The following is a 19,578-nucleotide window of genomic DNA, read 5'->3' as shown; positions in this document are numbered from 1 at the left end:
GGATGACATACCAGTCCAATCAACGACTAGAATGTGCTTGATGAGATTATCTGGTGACACGTTATGCAGAAAATTAGAAAGAAAGATTTGAAGCAAAAAAGTCCTTGGAAAATATCGCATGTATGGTATTTAGGGGATACAAACAAGTCTATTCCAGAGACAACAAAGCACGTGTACTGCAAGTTGGTAAGTCTTTTTTTAAAAAAAAATAATTGATAACCGTGCCACCATGGGTGTCCAAGACAGCTTGTGCGCACCTCGACTAATTCCTTAGGATAACTATCACCTTCCACTAGCAACAATTACTAGGTACTAGAACAAATGAAAAGAAATCACTTGCTGGGATTTGAACCTAAAACCTTATGATTCTCAACCCACTTTTATACCACACCCTTGATAAGTTATATTTGGGAAGACACAATTATTTTTGACCAGGCAAAGAAGGTGTAATTATAGATGTTGAAGCATATTCAGAAAATGTGTCTTATTTCATGAACATGTATTCATCTCAGTCAGTTAGAACTCTAAACCCAAACTTAAGTTCTAAAAAACACTAAAACATGTTACAGCAACGAATAAATAAATACAAACAGAAAATAGCCTTTTATTTGAAGGTCTGGTCAGGCCCAGCCAGCACAAATTTTGCAATAAACCAGTACAAACTGCTCTAACATGTTGCAAAGTATTCAAGATCATAGCAAGATAAAGTTTTAGGATTACCTCTTCGGTCATAATATCCTTTTGACTTATCAAAACACTACAGCATGGCAATTGTTTGTGTATTCCTTTCCCAAACATGACTTGTTTTATAATCCTGCCCTTCACATGGCCAAGACAAGGCAAGCGAACGCAACAAGAAAGTATCAGCATGACATTCATAGACGTCAGGTGCACTCTATTACGTTAATAAAGAAGAAACAAACGATCACAACTGACATTCAAAACATTCTAAAGACGAGATTAAATTTTTGACAGAACATGATCACGTCACCTATCTTAAATTGTCCACAAGATTCAATATTTCATAGACAACTGAACATATCTGGTAGTCAAAGATACCCGATACTTGTGTTGGTGGGAGGTAGCATGTACTTGCTGAATAGTAGAAGGTACACATAGGAGGGCCCTGGTATTTGATTAAATTTTTTGATTGAAGCTCTGGTATCATGTCAAGGACAGAAGAATTCTCCCTTACAATGTCTACCAAAAAACCAGCTGTAGTTGCATCAAATGAGAAGCCCCTTCCAGCCATTACCTTCATAAAAGATGCCATTTCACTAATTTTGTTGCACCTGAGAAACCTTGCACAATGACATTATAAGTGACATTGTTTGGAGAACAACCGTTGTCTTCCATTTTTCTTAGAATATCTTTAGCTTCATCCAACAACCCTTCAAGACAAAATCCATTTATCATTATAGTGTATGTTCTCACATCCGGGAACAATCCAAGGAAAGAAAGCTTCTCGAAAACAACATGCGTTTCATTAAGTTTACCATTTTTGCTCAATCCGTTAATGACTACATTATAAAATGCATTATTAGTATATTCTCCACTTCTTTCTAACTTATTAAAGAGTGACATAGCTTCTTCAACAAGTCCACACTTAAAATAACCATTGAGCAAAGTGACACGAGTGTATATATTCAGCTTGGTCCCCGCAAATAACATCTCAGCGTAAATTTGTTTTGCTTCAACTGTTCTTGCAACTTCAAACAGACCTTGCAAGATTGTACTGTAGGTAACATTATCAGGCTTTGATACCTTTTGAGAAATTTTACCAAACAATTGCATGGCCTCGGCGAGTTTCTTTTTCTTACGGTATCCATTTATTAGTATGTTATAGCTAAAAATGTTAGGCTCAATGCCCTTATCTATCAAGATATCAAAAATTCTCCTCGCTCTATTTAGTTGACCACGCAAACAATACCCATCCATTATCGCACTGTAGGTGATTATATTAGGCTCTACACCCTTTTCGACCATGTGTTTCATTACTTCCTCCGCATCTTCGACTTTGCCTTCTTTGCATAATCCATATGTTTAGTATGTTGAAGGTGAGCACATCTGGATAAATATTAAGGTTCACCATCTCAGAGAACAAAGTCGTAACCTTTTCCTACTGACCAAGCCTACACAAACCATCAATTATTGAATTATACATGACTAAGCCGGAAGGAATGCCTTTCTGCTTCATCTCTTTCAAAATGTTGATAGCAGCATCTGAGTTTCCATCTTTGCAAAGGGAATCAACAACAATAGTGTAAATATATATGTTCGGCTTAGTGTTGCCTTGTTCCATTAAACGGAGCAAACTTAAAAGTTTTTTCAGTATGCCCCCTTTTGTTGAGCCCATTCATGACGGCTGCATACATGAATTCATCGGGCTCACAAATTTTGTCTCTCACCCTTGCAAAATGTATAATAGCAGCCCACAAAGAGTTTCTACATTTCTATGCACCCAAGGGTGAGACCTAGCAGTCAATGAAGTGGTTTGAGAACTACGAAGTTTCAGTTCAAATTTCAGCAAGGAAAAACACTAGTTGATTTCTTCCTATTTATCTAAGCCTTGGTGGACAGAATTACAACATTGGTCGGAGGTAGTACAGTGGAATTAGTCGAAGTGCATACAAATAAGCCTGAACACCACAGTTATCCAATAACAATAGCATACTGATGTGTCATGTATTTACGATATTTTCGACGCTCAAAATGGTGGATTAGTGTGCGTTGCAAGCATGTTTCTGTAGATATGTTCATTTTGCAGAAAAACTAAGTCGTGCATGAGTGTGGATGATTTTTGAAGAGTTGATGTAGTTTTGCTGAGAACCCAGGACTACGAGTGCCACCACGAACTGTGGTGCCTTGTACGGGACGTGGTGGCTGGTGTGATGCTGATACGAGCAAAGATTCAAATACTGAAATTTTGGCTAAGTGGAACTCCACGAGACCCTTCACGGGCCGTAGAGTCCACTATGGTACGTGATCATGGCTCGTGAAGGGTTGCTGATTGAAGACTTGAATTGGCTAAGGGAAGTATTGCGAACACCAGTACGGGGCGTAGTCAGGACCACGAAGCGTAATACTCGGCCGTTAAGAAGAAAAGGCCCACATAGTGGTGGAGCTAAGTCAAAAACCACGGGGCGTGAAATCCAGTATGGACCAAGATGCTATAGCGTGAACTCCTCCGACTTAAGTTTTCCTAGCTGTTTTAGGAGTAGGTTTTGTACTTCTATAATTGCCCGAATTTGTTCTATTTTGAGGGTTACGCGTTTTATTCTTAGTTTTGACATATTGTGAACATTGTGAGAGCATATTTTGGTGACTTTGCATTGGATGCCATTTCTTTTGCACGGATGATAAGGAAATTGTATCACAGTGATAGCATAGCCGAATGAACCAAACAAAAGAAATATTCACTTCTTATTTTTCGAGTGAAGCTCTGGTATCATGTCAAGGACAGAAGGATTCTCCCTTACAATGTTTACCAAAAAGTCAGCTGTAGTTGCATTAAATGAGAAGCCCCTTCCAGCCATTTCCTTCATAAAAGATGCCATTTCAATAATTTTGTTGCACCTGAGAAATCCCTGCACAATGACATTATAAGTGACATTGTTTGGAGAACAACCGTTTGTCTTCCATTTTTCTTAGAATATCTTTGGTTTCATCCAACAACCCTTCAAGACAAAATCCATTTATCATTACAGTGTATGTTCTCACATCTGGAACAATCCAAGGAAAGAAAGCTTCTCGAAAACAGCATGTGCTTCATTAAATTTATCATTTTTGCACAATCCGTTAATGACAACATTATAAAATGCATTATTAGTATATTCTCCACTTCTTTCTAACTTATTAAAGAATGACATAGCTTCTTGAAGAAGTCCGCACTTAAAATAACTATTGAGCAAAGTGACATGAGTGTATATATTCGGCTTGGTCCCCGAAAATAACATCTCAGCGTAAATTTGTTTTGCTTCACCGGTTCTTGAACTTCAAACAAACCTTGCAAGTTTCTTTTTCTTACCGTATCCATTTATTAGTATGTTATAGACCCTTCACGGGCCGTGGAGTCTACTACGGGACGTGATCATTGCTCGTGGAGGGTTGTTGATTGAAGACTGGAATTGGCTAAGGGAAGTACTACGGACACCAGTACGAGGTGTAGTTAGGACCACGAGGTTTGAAAAATCATTTTCTTTTTCTTCAAATTTGTTTTCGAGGTTTCTCTTCTTCTTCTCCCCTTTCTGCAATTTTGGACCAATTTTAATTTTTCTATTTTTGAATTTTTTTTGTTCATAATGGGTATATGAGGGGGAAGACGGCGTGCTTGTTTGAAAAGTAAGATAGAAAAATCTAAAGTTAGTAGACAACTTCAAATACCTCCAACATGATTAGAAGTTTGAAACTAACTTCAGATGGTCCTCAGCATCATTAGAAGTTCAAAAGTCGACGTCAAATTTTCAACACAACAGAATTTTGAGTCCACGGCAAAGAACTTCAGAAAGGTCATATCAGAATACCTCAGTTTAAATGAACATGAAAACATTTCAACGAACTATCGGATGCGCAAGAGCTTCGAACCAAGAACATTCGACTAAGCTTTATGTGAAATGACACTTGACAGTGATCTTTTTCAAAATTATTTTTCAAAATCTATTTTTTCTCAAAGGATTTTTATACGAGTCTAAATATTTTGTTTAAATATAATATGGTCTCGTATCTATCAAGAAGTGGGAGATCGGAGCAGTCAACCAAAGATAGCAAGACAAGAAACAGACAACCAAAGGAATCAACACAAATCAATTCGCTTAAAACTAACAATTTTTTCGTGGATGCAGAAAAAGTCATTGAAGTTTCTAATAGAAAGGAAGCAATTTGGGATACGTGCAACATCGCCTCGCTCAAATTCCAGAGAGATAGGAGCTATAATGAACATACAAACATGAGACGAAGAAGTCGTACGGAGTGTCAAGAGAACACTATTTTATCATATTTCATTTTTCAGCATTAAGGATGATCGATAGAGATAATATTACTATCTAGAGGGACACCGTATTCACTACCTAGAAGGCCATTCATGCCATATTATCATAGAGATAATATTATTATCCAGAGGGACTTCATATTCATTATCTAGAGGGTCATTGATGTCATATTATTAAAGAGATAATATTATTACCTAGAGGGACATTGTCTTTATTACCCAGAGGGACATAGTATTTATTACCCATAGGGACACCATATTTATTACCCAGAGGGTTATTGACGCTATATCATCAAATGACATAATAACATTACCAGAGGAACATCATCTGCAACACCAAGAGTGACATTATCTCTAAACCATTATAAAAACTTCATCAACTTTACATCATCGCCAAAAAGGCCATCAACATATTGCATTACATTAGCATATTGCATCATATCCATTTAAGCAATATAAGCGTTATTTGCTTTACATCAAACTGAAGGAAGCTGACGTCAAAGGTTCAAAGAGATGAATACGTGCCAACATAGTAACGGCACTACCTCTCCATTTGAATTTTATTTTATACTAATGAATTTTTTCTCAATCTTTATCGAGAGTATACAAGAAGATGGATTCTCGATCAAACCACAAGTACGGACGACATCAAAAAGAATGCAACACAACGTAGAACTTTCTCTTAGCAGCAAACCGGGACGTAGTCCGAAGAGGAGTATCAAACTCTTAGGACGCGAGCTGAGGAGCAACTTCCAGCACAATAAAACCACACCCCTATCATAAGGCATGTGGGTTTTTCTTGTGTCTATCAAATTCAGTTTCGCATTCGAAAAACTTCTAATTCTTATCAGAAGCAAAATTTTCGATCCGAATGACAATACACCAAAAGCTTTAGAAATTATGTCCACGTATGTTCTTAATTATGGGTGTGAAGCGCGCCACATTCATGTCTAAAAGGTTGCAAGCCTCTTTTTGATACTCGATTTATTTGTCACTCTTCCAGAACTGAAGGTTATCTTAACATACTATATTTCCTTTTCAGCCGATTGAGTTGAACTACAAACAGCCTCATTCTGAAGTCCAGGGATATGTAGGCAGGCTAAATGTTGAAAACGCGGTTGTAATCCAACAATCACTCTCAGTCTCATTCCCGAGCATTTTTGTTTCTTCATAATTTGACTCCATAATAACTTTTGTATTCTTTAAAATTCATGCGCCAAATCAAGCGTCTTGAACTACAAGTGACCTGAATTCTCATATAGCCTGAGATATGTAGGAAACCCGACACCGGAGTCTAGCCATATTTTCCAAAGTCTGTATCAACCCCCTTTCAGAAAGATGAAGATGTAGAAGGCCAAAATTGAATTTGTCAATTTTCTTTGTCCAGGACCTCCTTCATCGATCCTATCCAAAGAAAGGGACAATTGTTGACACCCAATTTTGACCCTCCACAACGTAAATTAGTTATCGAGTTTCTTCAATTTTAAACAAATTAAAGTAATTACTTTTAAAATCCAAAAAAACAAATATTTTTGAGTTATTTTATTTAGTTCATAATTAAATTAATCACTTTATTTAGTTGTAATTAAAAAACTCGTTAACTAATTAGTGAATTCATCTTATTTAAATTATAGTTGAATCAACTAATAATTTCGTTTCGATTAAATTTATAATGCGATTGGCTATAATAGAAATTGAAATATTTTGGTCATTTTGCTAATTATAAATCTAACCCATTTTGACTCCTTTTTCTATAAACAAAAACCCCAAACCCACTTACAATACTTAATATGCAATACCTATACCAATACACCACTAACTGACCCTTCCTTAATTCCTACAATCCAACACACCCTTACAATATACTCCTCCATCGCCCCAAACAAAAACACCAATTTCCCTATTTATTCAATACATTCCCTTAACTCTCAACATATACATACAATGCAATACGTAACAACCATGCAAACAAAGTGTAAGGGGTTATGAAATATAAGTTGGGAAGTATACTAATTTTGCCCGCAATATAGATGGAGCTTTTATCAGCATTTGCTTGCAGTCCTGTATTAAACTCACAAATGGTTTAATCAATTATCAGAACGTGAAAGACTTAATTAAATTTTTTTTCTTCTTCTTCCCCATTTTTCAGCCACCATCTCCCAAAACTTTATACTCCTTGATTTGATGATGCCACAGACAAAAAAATGAATTCTAGCGCCAAGAGATTTCCTCAAGCTTAAACAACTTTTCTTATTGTGTTGCTCTTTCTTCCTCAAAATAGTTTGAGAAAAATCAACTAAATTTTAAGATTCTCCAAATCATTTTAAAGTCATCTTCATAGAATCAATACTTTTGAACACATTCAGTAACTTACGATGTGCGTCATGCAACTTTCGGTGATCGCAAATCCATCGAATTTCCTTTTTTAATTAATAATTGATTTTTCATAAATAAAGAAGAAAAAATCATGCTTTTGTAAAATAAATTTTGCGAACTAGTTAAATCCTTGAAAATGTTTCTGGAGAAGATGACGTGGGTTGGGGTTGGGGTTAAGGTGGGCAGGGGTGGAGAAGACAAAATGGGCGGAGTTAGATTAATTTTAATTTTTTAATTTTTTGGGTAAAATATGCCATATATCATCTAGTCATTGGCCATTTTTTTTCTATTAAAAAATTATTATTTGAGAATTATTTTGCTATATATGTCATGTGTCTTTATTTGATTCATCATTAGCAAGTATTTATACATACATTACATATTTAACTAATTGTCAAAATGAAACAACAGAGCTTGACACAAGGCGTCTAAAATATACAAAACATAATTGAAGTGTCCAAATAAAAATTGATGTTAGCTTTAGATGGCACCGATAAATCCTCCCTTATTTTTTCATTGATACAGGACAGCGTCAACAAAGTTGAAAAATAGAAAAGAATATTAAGCAAAGTAGGGCGGATGAGGTTAAAACTTTCGCTTAGCCTTTATTTGCCCCTGCTGCTTACCCCCTTCCCTCGGTTTTGACATCACTACAAATAAATTATGTTTAAAATAATCATATTTAAATAACTGACCTTTCCTACTTGAACTCAAATTGTGTTTTTGAGGACTAATGTATAGCTTTAAAGATGATGTACAATCTCTGTCATCCAAAATAAACTTCGAACTTAATTCAATCTTAAACGTTAATTTATCATAACAAAATTACCGAAGAGCATATAAGAGAAGACCAACTATTCCACATACAACCAATGTTGGACAAATCATCTCTTATATGTAAAAATAAAAACCTCTTGTAAAAAGAAGGTAAAACTTATAGTCAGTTTGTAACAACTACAAAACAATGATCAATTCCACCATAAGTTGAATATTCACTTTGGTCGAAACTCTATAGACACGATTTCATCACCAATTCTACTCAATTGACCAATAACAATGTCAAAGCTCACTATCGATGTCCTAATGTTAAAACAAACTCAGTTGCACACAATCCAGCTACTAAATCATTTATAGTAGTAGAATTGTGATTGTCAATTAGGGGTTATAGTGGTTGAGGGCCATGAGGCCCTGCGGGCAGCATACACATAACGCAACAACCACTTCAAATACAAGATCCAGACAAGGCAATACAACCTCTTACTTCACTCTTGTAAATAAAATGATCAATCGGGTCCATAAAAGATAGCTCTCTTGCAGTAAAACTGAAGGACAAAGTGAATATTCTAAACCCTCCCATTATCATACCCAAAGCAAAGGGCATAATATCCATGTTGCACCAAGGAAACGATCAAACGTTCATCCTTCAAGCTGGAGACCGTCTCATAGAACACAGTTTCATATCGGTCTGGAACAACAATGTCATGCCATCCGTACAATACAATATCAAATTCATGACACTTAACGATAGCACCTACTAGGCTAACACTGGAAAAGCAAATCTCATTTTACTTCCTGGTACAAAACTATGGTCAAGTTTCGAAACATTTCATGAAATTATTATTCAACTACTACTACTACTACACACCAATCACAAAGGGTCAACTACAAAGATACTCACTGCCCATATTGATGCATTTCAGTATGTCTGCTACTTGAACTTACAACCACATAAGAACAGGTCTAAGAATTCAGTTGCTAAGCATCCAAACCACATAAACATGTTTCATATTCATTTAGTATAGGTATCCCAACTATAGTCAAAATTTGAACTTCACTAAAATGTCAATTCGAACTTCAAATAACTTCTCAGTTTAGTATCTTTTTCAATCAGGAACTTCAAACAAGTTTTACACAATGCTAAAGCAAACTCGCACATAAGTCTGTTTCCACAAAACTAAAAAACTTTGTAACATATAGAAACACATTTACTTCATTGTGTAAAATCTATAAACTGTCATCTCAACCAGACCATATCTATCATAGAGCATGATGATGTACCGGGCTCGTTTGTTTTAGGATCGAACAATACTAAAAAACAAGCGCATTTGATAATCAGCCAAAACATCATCAACCAACTAACAATCTTCATGAAGCTGAAAAGACCACCAATTTAATAATAACACATGATGTAAACACTAAAACGAATATAATACATAATTTAATCATTTAGTTAACTATCTATACCATATTTTCTGTTTCAGCTACCACAACTTATGAAAAAATTTAGCAAACAAATATGGATGCAGATAATTCAAACAAAGAACAAGCACGCCAATAACTAATACTCCACTTCAGTAAACTCCAAACAGATATAAATAGCAACGCCAGCAATAAAAACACAATTAATAAAAAACATAAATCAATAGCAAAAAACGGATATCAGAATCTGAATTCGGTGCCAATAGGATAAAATCACCACTCATTGTTACTGCAATTTCAAACTAAAACTTCAACAGCATGAGGCTACATATGATTAACCATAGAACCATTGAGAACTGCGTAATGTGGTTCTACTTCGATCTCTGCCTCATCTTTCGGCGCTTCCTCTTCAACCTCCTCATACGCTTCTTCTTCCACTGTAAAAAACGAAAAAAAATTCTGATGAAATTGAGCATAAATAACTTACGGAATGAGTGAAAATGGAGAAATTTGATGCTACGAAACTCGTTTTACCTTAGCTCTCATTCTGAATCGGTGATGATCGAAGAGTTCTCTTCACTTCTCAGAGCAAATTTGTTGAGAAAAGATGCGGCTGTACAATGGGGATTAGGGTTTTAGATGGCTTATATAGGAAATTCTAGAGCCGTGAGATATGCGGATGACGGATGGGCCTAGAATGTAATTCGTTTTGGGTCCAGTTATTTAGGCCCAATCGCGTGGTTCTGAGTGGATGGATTTGCAAGAATGACCCATAAGGGATAAATCTTTCACTTTAAGCCCGATATAAAGATTTTTTTAAAAAGTGATACAAGTAGGCGGTAATTTAAATTTAGGAAAAATTACCAAATTACACACCTTATATTCCAATATTTTCAATTATTTTCTATCATTTGTAAAAATTTCAAAAAATCTTCTTCTGATACATAGGAATGATGTTAATACATCGCGATTTGATAGATAAACCATTTTCATGATACATTGCTAGTTGATACAAACCAAACACAAAATGTATTAGTAAAACATAAGTTTTACTGTTATTTTTGTTGTGTTCATGAAATATTAGGTGTTATAAGCTGATTCATAAGTTTTATTGATATTACAATGTTTGGTTTGTATCAACTAGCGATGTATCATAAAAAGGACTTATGTATCAAATTATGATGTATCAGCGTCATTCGTATGTATCAGAAATCTGAAAAAAAGAGGAAATTCGGATAATTACCAAAAAAATTGAGATAAATTATAATTGAGCTTTTTCACTATGGAATTTAAGTAAAATACCTTTAAATTTATCTATGAAGTAAGAGTACACGATATTTTAATAAGTTAGAGATAATGAACCTACTCAATTAATAACAAATTATGTCTCATAGATAAAAGTTTGCTACTTGTGCAACATTTATAGTAGGGATTCAAACTCGTAAAACAATAATTCGAATTGTCATTTCTTATTTATCAAGTTCTCTTTTTAGGAACCAAAAAGCATTAACTTTTTAAAATATAATCATCTTTTTTGTTGTATCCTTTGTACTACTTCCATAGTAAGTTACTTATTTTTTCTACAATGTTTTCTTCATTTTTGTACTTGGATGCACTTGAGTCGAATATCTGCCGAAAATATTCTCTTTTCCTCCATGATGCATGAGGATGTGATAAGATCTACATACATTCTACCCTCCCTAAACTCCTATTATTGTTAGTCACATGTCATGAGTGTTGGTCTTTGGTCTTTTTTTCTTCCTATGTGAATAAATAAAAGCTCAATTTGGACTAACTCACTTTTGCCCATAAGCCCAATTCTTATCGTGCATATGTAAGACTCTTCTAGGTCTTATTTTCATGAATCAAAAGAAGGATTAACAAGAGACTATAGCAGCCACACATAGAGAGAAAAGTGAGAAAAGAGTGCAGATTTTCACACCCCATTTTCAGCCCTAGCAGCCATTTTCAAATCATGATTCCCGCTTCGTTCTTTGTCTGATTGAGCTGATTTTTGAACAACTTGATCTTTGATTCGAACTGACAGAGATGGATTTGGAGTCTTGTAGCTCCAGATTTTAGCTCGTGAACAGTAGCTGTGTTTTAGTGATTTTGCTCTTTTTACTTCTATAGTTTTTGGTGTTATCTTGTAGTTGTTGTTGCTCTTTGTTTGACACTTATTTGGTGGTCATTTTGGAGAACACTTTTGTAGCTTTTGTTGTTATAGTGGAGCTTTTAGTCTCGTGGGTTTTACTATTCACACCGAAGAGGTTTTCCACATAAATTTGGTGTTTCGTATTGTTGATTTAGCTTGCCTTGCTATATTTATTTTGGTAATTTATTTGCTGCCCTAAATAGTGTTCGTGCTTGCATTAGTTTTTTTTCTCTTGATTCAAATAGAAGGGAAAGTTTTGATTTGGGTTTTCTTTCGCTATTGCCTTATCGTGCACCTTTATTTGGTGCTTGCCTTTCCCAACAAAATGGTTTTAGAGCCTTGGTTGTTGTTGATTGTCTATTTTAATGATGGGGTCAAATATGAGCAAGATGGTGTGTTTGAATGTTAGCAATTATCATATTTGAAAAGGCAAGATGAAAGATTTTCTATTTGTCAAAAAAATGTATTTATCTGTGTTTGCTTTCAATAAAATCGAGTCTATGAATGATGAAGATTGAGAATTTGAGCACTTAAAGTTTGTAGCTATATCAGACAATGGGTTGAAGATAATGTTAGAAATCACATTGTGAATAAGACACATGCTAGAAGTTTATGGAATAAGCTCGAGACACTTTATGCTTCGAAGACTGAAAATAACAAGTTGTTCCTGTTGAAACAATTGATGAATATAAGATATAAAGAGGGCAATCATATTTCTGATCATATAAATAATTTTCAGGATGTCCTTGATCAGCTGTCCAGAATGGGTGTAAAGTTCGATGAAGAAATACAAGGACTCTGGCTTCTTAATACTCTGCTAGACTCTTTAAAACTCTTCGAGTTTCTTTGACTAATTATGTTACCAATGGTGTGGTAACTATAGAATATGTTAAGAGTAGTATTTTAAATGAAGAGATGAGAAGAAGATCTCAAGGCTCATCTTCTTCAGTTTCACACTCCGATGTTTTGGTTACTGAAGACAGGGGGAAAGCAAGTTCAGAGGTCACAATAACAAAGATAAAAGTAGAAGCAAGTCAAAGTCTAAGTACAAGAATATTACATGTGACTATTGCCACAAGAATGGGCATATCAAGAAATATTGTTATAGGTACAAGAGAGATATAAGATAATTAAAGAAAGATAATGATAATGAAAATCGTATTGCTAGTATTGTTAAGGATGATCTTCTTGTTTCTTATGATGAAGATGCCGTTAATCTTGTTTGTGGTGAGTATAGCTAGTTTGTGGATTCTGGTGCTACTTCTTATGTCATGCCAAAGAAGGAATTACTTTCTTCTCTCTCTAGGTAATTTTGGAATATTGAAAATGGAAATTGATAATGAGGTTGAGGTACTTGGCATTGACACGATTTATCTAGAAAGTAATAATGGTTCGAGACTAGTTCTCAACAATGTCAAGCATGCTCCATATATTCGCTTGAATCTGCTTTTTTTAGAAAACCTTGATGGTGAGGGCTATGTTAATACCCTTGGTGCTGGACAGTGGAAGCTTACTAAATGTTTAATGATTGTGGCTCCAGGTAACAAGTTATCTAACTTGTATGCATTTTAGGACTCTATTTTCAGAGGCTCAGTAAATTTGGTGGAGAATGATACTTCATTAGAGTTATGGCATAGAAGGCTGATTCATATGAGCGAGAAGGGGATTGATAATTTGGCTAAGAAGAATTTTCTTTCTGGAGTGAAACATGCAAATTTGAAGAAATATGTACACTGGTTAGCCGGTAAACAAAAAAGGGTTTATTTTCAGAGTCATCTGCCTTCAAAAAAGCTTGATTTACTGAAATTGGTACATTCTAATTTGTGTGGTCCTTTTATAGTAAGGTCTTATGGTGGTGAACTTTATTTTGTGACTTTTATTGATGATCGTTCTCGCAAACTCTAGGTATACTCTTTGAAGTACCAGGATCAAGTACTTGATGTGTTCGAGAATTTTCAAGTCTTGGTTGAGAGACAGATGGGGAGGAAATTATCCATCCGTTTAGATAATGGTGGTGAGTATATTGATTCTTTTGATAAATATTGTAGAGAGCAGGGTATTCAGCATCAGAAAACTCCTCCAAAGACTTCTCAGCTAAATGATTTGGTAGAGAGGATGAACATAACTCTAGTTGAGAGGTTTAGATGTATGCTTTTAGATGCTAAGCTGTCATATTTATTTTGGGCAGAAACACTTAATACTCCTGCCTATATTATCAATTTATCTTCTGTTGTTGCTTTGAATGGTGATGTCCCAGGCAGAGTTTAGTCTAGTAAGAATGTTTTTTACGATCATCTTAAAATATTTGGGTGTAAAGCCTTTATGCATGTTCCTAAGGATGAGAGGTCAAAGTTGGATGTTAAAACTAGGCAATGTATCTTTGTTGGTTATGATCAAGATGAATTTGGCTATCGTTTTTTTGATCAAGTTGAGAAAAAACTTGTTAGAAGTCGTGATGTTGTATTCTTTGAAGACCAAATAATTAAAGATCTTGACAAAGTTGATTCTCAGAGCAGTGAGAGCTTAGTTGATATTGATCCAGTTCCTTTGACTATTGCACATGAATAAAATCTTTAAAATAATGAAAATCAAGTTGATAATGAAGATGGTGACCATATTTAGAATGAACAGCATAATGTCGATGCTCCAGTGCAAGATGATGTGGTTGGTCAGCAACCAACTATTATTGATGCTTCAGAGAGTTCTCTCAGAAGATCTACTTGAGAGAAAATACCTTCATCTCGTTATCCTTCAAATGATTATGTACTCTTGACTGACGGGGGAGAACCATGGAGTCTTAACGAGGCCATGGAAAGTGATGAAAAAGAAAGGTGGTTTGATGTTATGGAAGATGAAATCAAGTCTCTACATGATAGTCACACCTTTGATTTGGTTGAGCTACCTAAAAACTAGAAAAGATTTGAAAAACAGGTGGATTTTCAGGGTAAAACATAAAGATGGCAACCTAGTTCTACGGTACAAAGCTAGATTAGTTGTGAAATGATTTAACTAGAAGAAGGAAGTTGATTTTGATGAAATATTCTCTCCAGTTTAAAGATGTCATCCATTCGCGTGGTTCTAGGCTTGGCTGCAAGTCTAGACTTAGAAATTGAGAAAATAGATATTAAAACTACTTTTCTCCATGGTGACTTAGATGAAGAAATCTATATGGAGCAGCTGAAAGGCTTTAAAGTCAAGGGAAAAGAGAATTATGTTTGCAAATTGAAGAAAGGCTTGTATGGTCTAAAACAAGCTCCCAAGCAATGGTACCGAAAGTTTGGTTTTTTTTTATGTGTCAGCAGGGCTTCAAGAAGACTTCTTCAAACCATTGTATTTTTGTGCAAAAATTCTTTGATGGTGACTTTATTATTATATTGATGGCATGCTTGTTGTTAGTCAAAATGCTTGCAGGATTCAAAATTTAAAGCAAGAGTTAAATAAGTCTTTTGCTGTGAAAGACTTGGGACCAACAAAGTAGATTCTTGACATGTAGATTATCCGTGATAGATAGGCCAAGAAGTCGTGGTTATCACAAGAGAAGTACATTCAGAAAGTACTTCATAGATTTAACATCAACAAAGCTAAGATTGTCAGTACACCTTTAGCTATGCCCTTCAAATTGAGCATGAAACATTGTTCTTCCAATGATGGTGAGAATGAAGATATGAAGAAAGTTCCTTATGCTTCAACCATTGGTATTTTGATGTATGCAATGGTGTGTATAAGATTGGATATTGTTTATGTTGTTGGTATTGTTAGCCGTTTTCTTTCTAATCCAGGAAAAGAGCATTGAAATGTTGTAAAGTGGATTATGGGATATCTTTGTGGCACTTCTAGTCTGAATTTATGTTTTGAAACAGGAAAGCCTATTCTCTGTGGTTACACTGATTCAGATATGGCTGGTGATGTTGATACTCATAAGTCTACTTCAGGCTACTTGACTACTTTTGCAGGGAGCTATGTCTTGGCAATCTAGGTTGCAAAAATGTGTTGCTTTATCTACTATAAAAGCTGAGCTTGTTGTTGTTGTTGAAGCTTGTAAAAAGTTGCTATGGATGAAGACTTTGGGGGGAACTTGATTGTGCTGAGGAGAGGTATGTGCTTTATTGCGATAATACAAGTGCTATTCACCTTGGCAAGAATTCTACATTTTATGGTCGGTTTAAACACATTGATGTGAGATACCATTGGATTCGACATGTGTTGGATTCTAAGTTGCTTGAACTTGAGAAGATTAATACGGATGATAATGGTTCTGACATGATGACTAAAGATTTGTCAAGAAGAAAGTTTGAGGAATGCTGCATGATCGTCGGGATGACGGTCTCCTCCACATAGTCGGGAGGGGGAGAATTGGTGAGTTTTCATCTTTTTCCCTTCTTATGTGGATAAATAAAAGTCCAATTTGAACAGTGGTGGATCCAGGATTTTTTCACTTAAGGGGTTCGAAAAATAAAACGTAGGAATAAGCCAACGAAACACAATTTCAAGGGAAGTAGTAGTATAAAGTTTATCGATACAAAAAGCTAATTATGTAGCAAGAGACCTGAAACTAATAGGAGTAATTACAGTAAAACAAAAAATTACCCCTATACAATGTGTCAATCTAGAACTAGGATGCTAGGTAGAACAAAAAATGTGCTAAGTAGAGCAAAAAAATTAGTCCTCTTTGGGTATGAAATAAATCAACAACAATAAAATTATGTGAGATGATTTTAATAGTTGACTCTTAATTTGGGAGGAAAAAACAAAAAAAGTGATTTAGAAATTTGGAAAGATGAAAAGTGATTTAGCTTTTGAAAATGGGATCCTTTAATTTTTTTGTCCCTTCTTTTAAAAAAAAGAAAAAAAAAGGTGAAAGATCAAAGATGGGCCAGCTAATTTTTGTTCCCAAAATCAATAAAGAAAATCTAAAAAATATATGCCCATAACGTGATTTGAACACTGGACACAAGGGTCCTGAGCGCGGATGCGAGGGTTTATCTAGCACCACTGCGCTACACTTTGCTTTATGTTCAAGAGGTTCAAATTTACTATATAACCATAAATATTGAAAATTTACCTTATATATACAGTGTAATTTTTTTTAAGGGATTCGAGTGAACCTCCTCACGCCTCTCTAGATCTGCCCCTAAATTTGGACTAGCCCATTTTTGCCCATAAGCCCAATTCTTATGGTGCATATGTAAGACTCTTCTAGGTATTATTTTCATGAATCAAAAGAAGGATTAACAAGAGAGTATAGCAGCCACACAGAGAGAAAAGTGAGTAAAGAGTGCAGATTTTCGTACCCCATTTTCAGCCCTAGCAACCATTTTCAAATCACGATTCTCGTTTCGTTCCTTATCCGATTGAGCTGATTTTTGGACAAATTGTTCCTTTCAACTTGATGTTTGATTGGAAACTGACAGAGATGTATTTGGAGTCCTGTAGCTCCAGATTTTAGCTCATGAATAGTAGCTGCATTCTGGTGATTTTGCTCTTTTTACTTCTCTAGTTTTTTGTGCTATCTTGTAGTTGTTGTTGCTATTTGTTTGGCACTTTTTTCGTGGCCATTTTGGAGAACCCTTTTGTAACTCTTGTTGATTATAGTGGAGCTTTTAGTCTCGTGGGTTTTACTCTTTACATCGAAGAGGTTTTTCACGTAAATTTGGTGTCTTGTGTTGTTGATTTAGTTTACCTTGTTATATTTATTGTGGTAATTTATTTGCTGCCCCAAACAGCGTTTGTGCTTGCATTAGTTTGTCTTCTCTTAGTTCAAATAGAAGGGAAAGTTTTAATTTGGGTTTCCTTTCGCTATTGTCTTATCATGCACCTTTATTTGGTGCTTGCCTTTCCCAACAATGAATTTTAACTCTAGCACCAAAAGTTCAGTATTTAAGTAGAGAATGAATCATGAACAATACAAATGTTGTTTCTTAGAATATCTACGTTTATAAATATAAAATGTAACATAAACAAGGAAAAAATAGGTAAGAATGTAGACTTTTTTTTTCTTCTTTTTTGGAAATTGGAGGTAGGGGAAAAGAAATGGGAGAGGGGATTACATGATGGCGAATCAAACTTTCACTAACAAGATGAAAGTTCAGATAGTCAACCAATGAGCTATTAAGATTCTCCAAAAAGACTACTACACCTTTGAGATAGGAGACGTAACATGTTGGAATCACCAGTAAGGTATATTTTGGTTGAATCTATCGGTGACCATCTAAAATTGGCACCAACTTTCACTTAGATATTCTAAATAGGCTTTGTTCATTTTATATATCTCATGTCATGTCTCGCTGTGTCATTTTGACACTTTTTGTCGTCATGACATAGTGAGTGTGATACACTCCTTACCAGCACGTGAAAGCTTATTTAATAAAATTATTTTCTTCTTCATCTCCCATTTTCGGTCACCATCTCCCAAAACTTAAACTCCTTTCATGGAGAAATAGATTTGATGATGCCATAGACAAAAAAGTGAATTCTAGCGCCAAGAGAGTTCCTCTTGCTCAAACACCTTTTCTTCTTTTGTAGCCCTTCTTTCTCCTCGAAATAGTTTGAGAAAAATCGACTAAACTTTTAAATTCTCCAAATCATTTTAAAGTCATTTCATAGAATCAATTTTTTTTAGCAAATTCAGTAACTTGCAAACCAATAAATCATTACCATGCGCGTCATTGCAACTTCCGGTGATCAAAATCCATCGAATTCCCATTGTTAATTAATAACTGATTTTTCATAAGTAAAGAAGAAAAAATTATGCTTTTCTAAAATAAATTTTTTGAAGTAATTAAATTTCTTTTAAAATATTTCTGGAGAAGACAATGTGGATGGAGAAGGGACAGCGAAGATGATCTGGGAGGAGTTGGATTAGTGCCACATGTCATTTAGTCATTGACTATTTTTTTCTGTTAAAAAAATCATTATTTGAGAATTATTTTGGTATATATGTCACGTGTCTTTATTTAATTCGTCATTTTGACACGTTATTGACAAGTGTGTTACACACCTTACATATTTGGCTAATTGTCAAAATGAAACAATAGGACATGGCATAAGGTGTTTCAAATGTAAAAACTATAATTGAAATATTCAAGTGAAAGTGGATGTCAACTTTAGATAGACATAAATAGATTCTGCCTTATTTTTTTCATTGATAGGGGACAGCGTCAACAGAGTTGAATAATAGAAAAAGATATTAAGCAAAGTAGGGTGGATCAGGTTAAAACTTTTGCTAAGGCTTTATTTGCCCGTCCTGCTTACCCCTTCCCTCAGGTTTGACATCACTACAAATAAATTATGTTTAAAATAATCATATTTAAATAACTGATCTTTCCTACTTGAACTCGCCTTCTGTTTTTGAAGCCTAATGTATGGCGCTTAAAGATAATGTAGTTGGACTTAATTCAATCTTAAAACTTAATTCTTCATATCAAAATTACCAAAGAGCATATAAGAGAAGACCAATTATTCCACATTCGACCAATATTGGACAAATCAGATCTTTTATATGTAATAATAAAAATCTCTCGTAAAAAGAACGTAAAACTTTAAACAAATTTGTACGAACTACAAATTCAATTCTCGCTTATTAGTACTAGTATTATACGAAATGACGTAGATTTACTCCTGAATCTTGAAGAACATGATCACTGTTAAAAATCTGAACTTCACTAAAATGTCAATTTATACTTCAAATAACTTCTCAGTTCCGTATCTTTTCCAATCGGGAACTTCAAACAAGGTTACACAATGATATGAAGCAAACTTAGCACATAAGACTGATTCCACTAAACTAAAAAACTTCATATCATATAGAACCAAATTTACTTCATTGTGTAGAGTCTATAAACTGTCATCTCAACCATACCAT

At 34.7% G+C, this 19,578-nt stretch overlaps 1 protein-coding gene and 1 long non-coding RNA gene across 2 annotated transcripts; both read right to left on the bottom strand.

Moving 5' to 3' along the window:
- Positions 1 to 1,257: 1,257 nt before the first annotated feature.
- On the bottom strand, positions 1,258 to 1,938 carry LOC129898936 (pentatricopeptide repeat-containing protein At1g12620-like). Its single transcript, XM_055973648.1, has one exon. The coding sequence runs from the start codon at positions 1,936 to 1,938 to the stop codon at positions 1,258 to 1,260; it is 681 nt and encodes a 226-aa protein (XP_055829623.1).
- Positions 1,939 to 9,765: 7,827 nt separating this feature from the next.
- Positions 9,766 to 10,216, bottom strand: LOC129901689 (uncharacterized). The gene is made up of 2 exons (XR_008769905.1): positions 10,097 to 10,216; positions 9,766 to 9,999 (listed from the first exon to the last, which is right to left on the bottom strand). It is a non-coding gene; the product is annotated as an uncharacterized LOC129901689 (long non-coding RNA).
- Between the last annotated feature and the right edge of the window lie 9,362 nt (positions 10,217 to 19,578).

Source organism: Solanum dulcamara, chromosome 8 (genome assembly GCF_947179165.1).
Source record: "Solanum dulcamara chromosome 8, daSolDulc1.2, whole genome shotgun sequence".
NCBI classification, from domain to species: domain Eukaryota; kingdom Viridiplantae; phylum Streptophyta; class Magnoliopsida; order Solanales; family Solanaceae; genus Solanum; species Solanum dulcamara.
This window is presented reverse-complemented; position numbering and strand designations above follow the sequence as displayed.

Excerpts from the sequence above, each read along its gene's own strand:
- LOC129898936 (XM_055973648.1), bottom strand. The coding sequence starts at position 1,938 with ATGGATGGGTATTGTTTGCGTGGTCAACTAAATAGAGCGAGGAGAATT.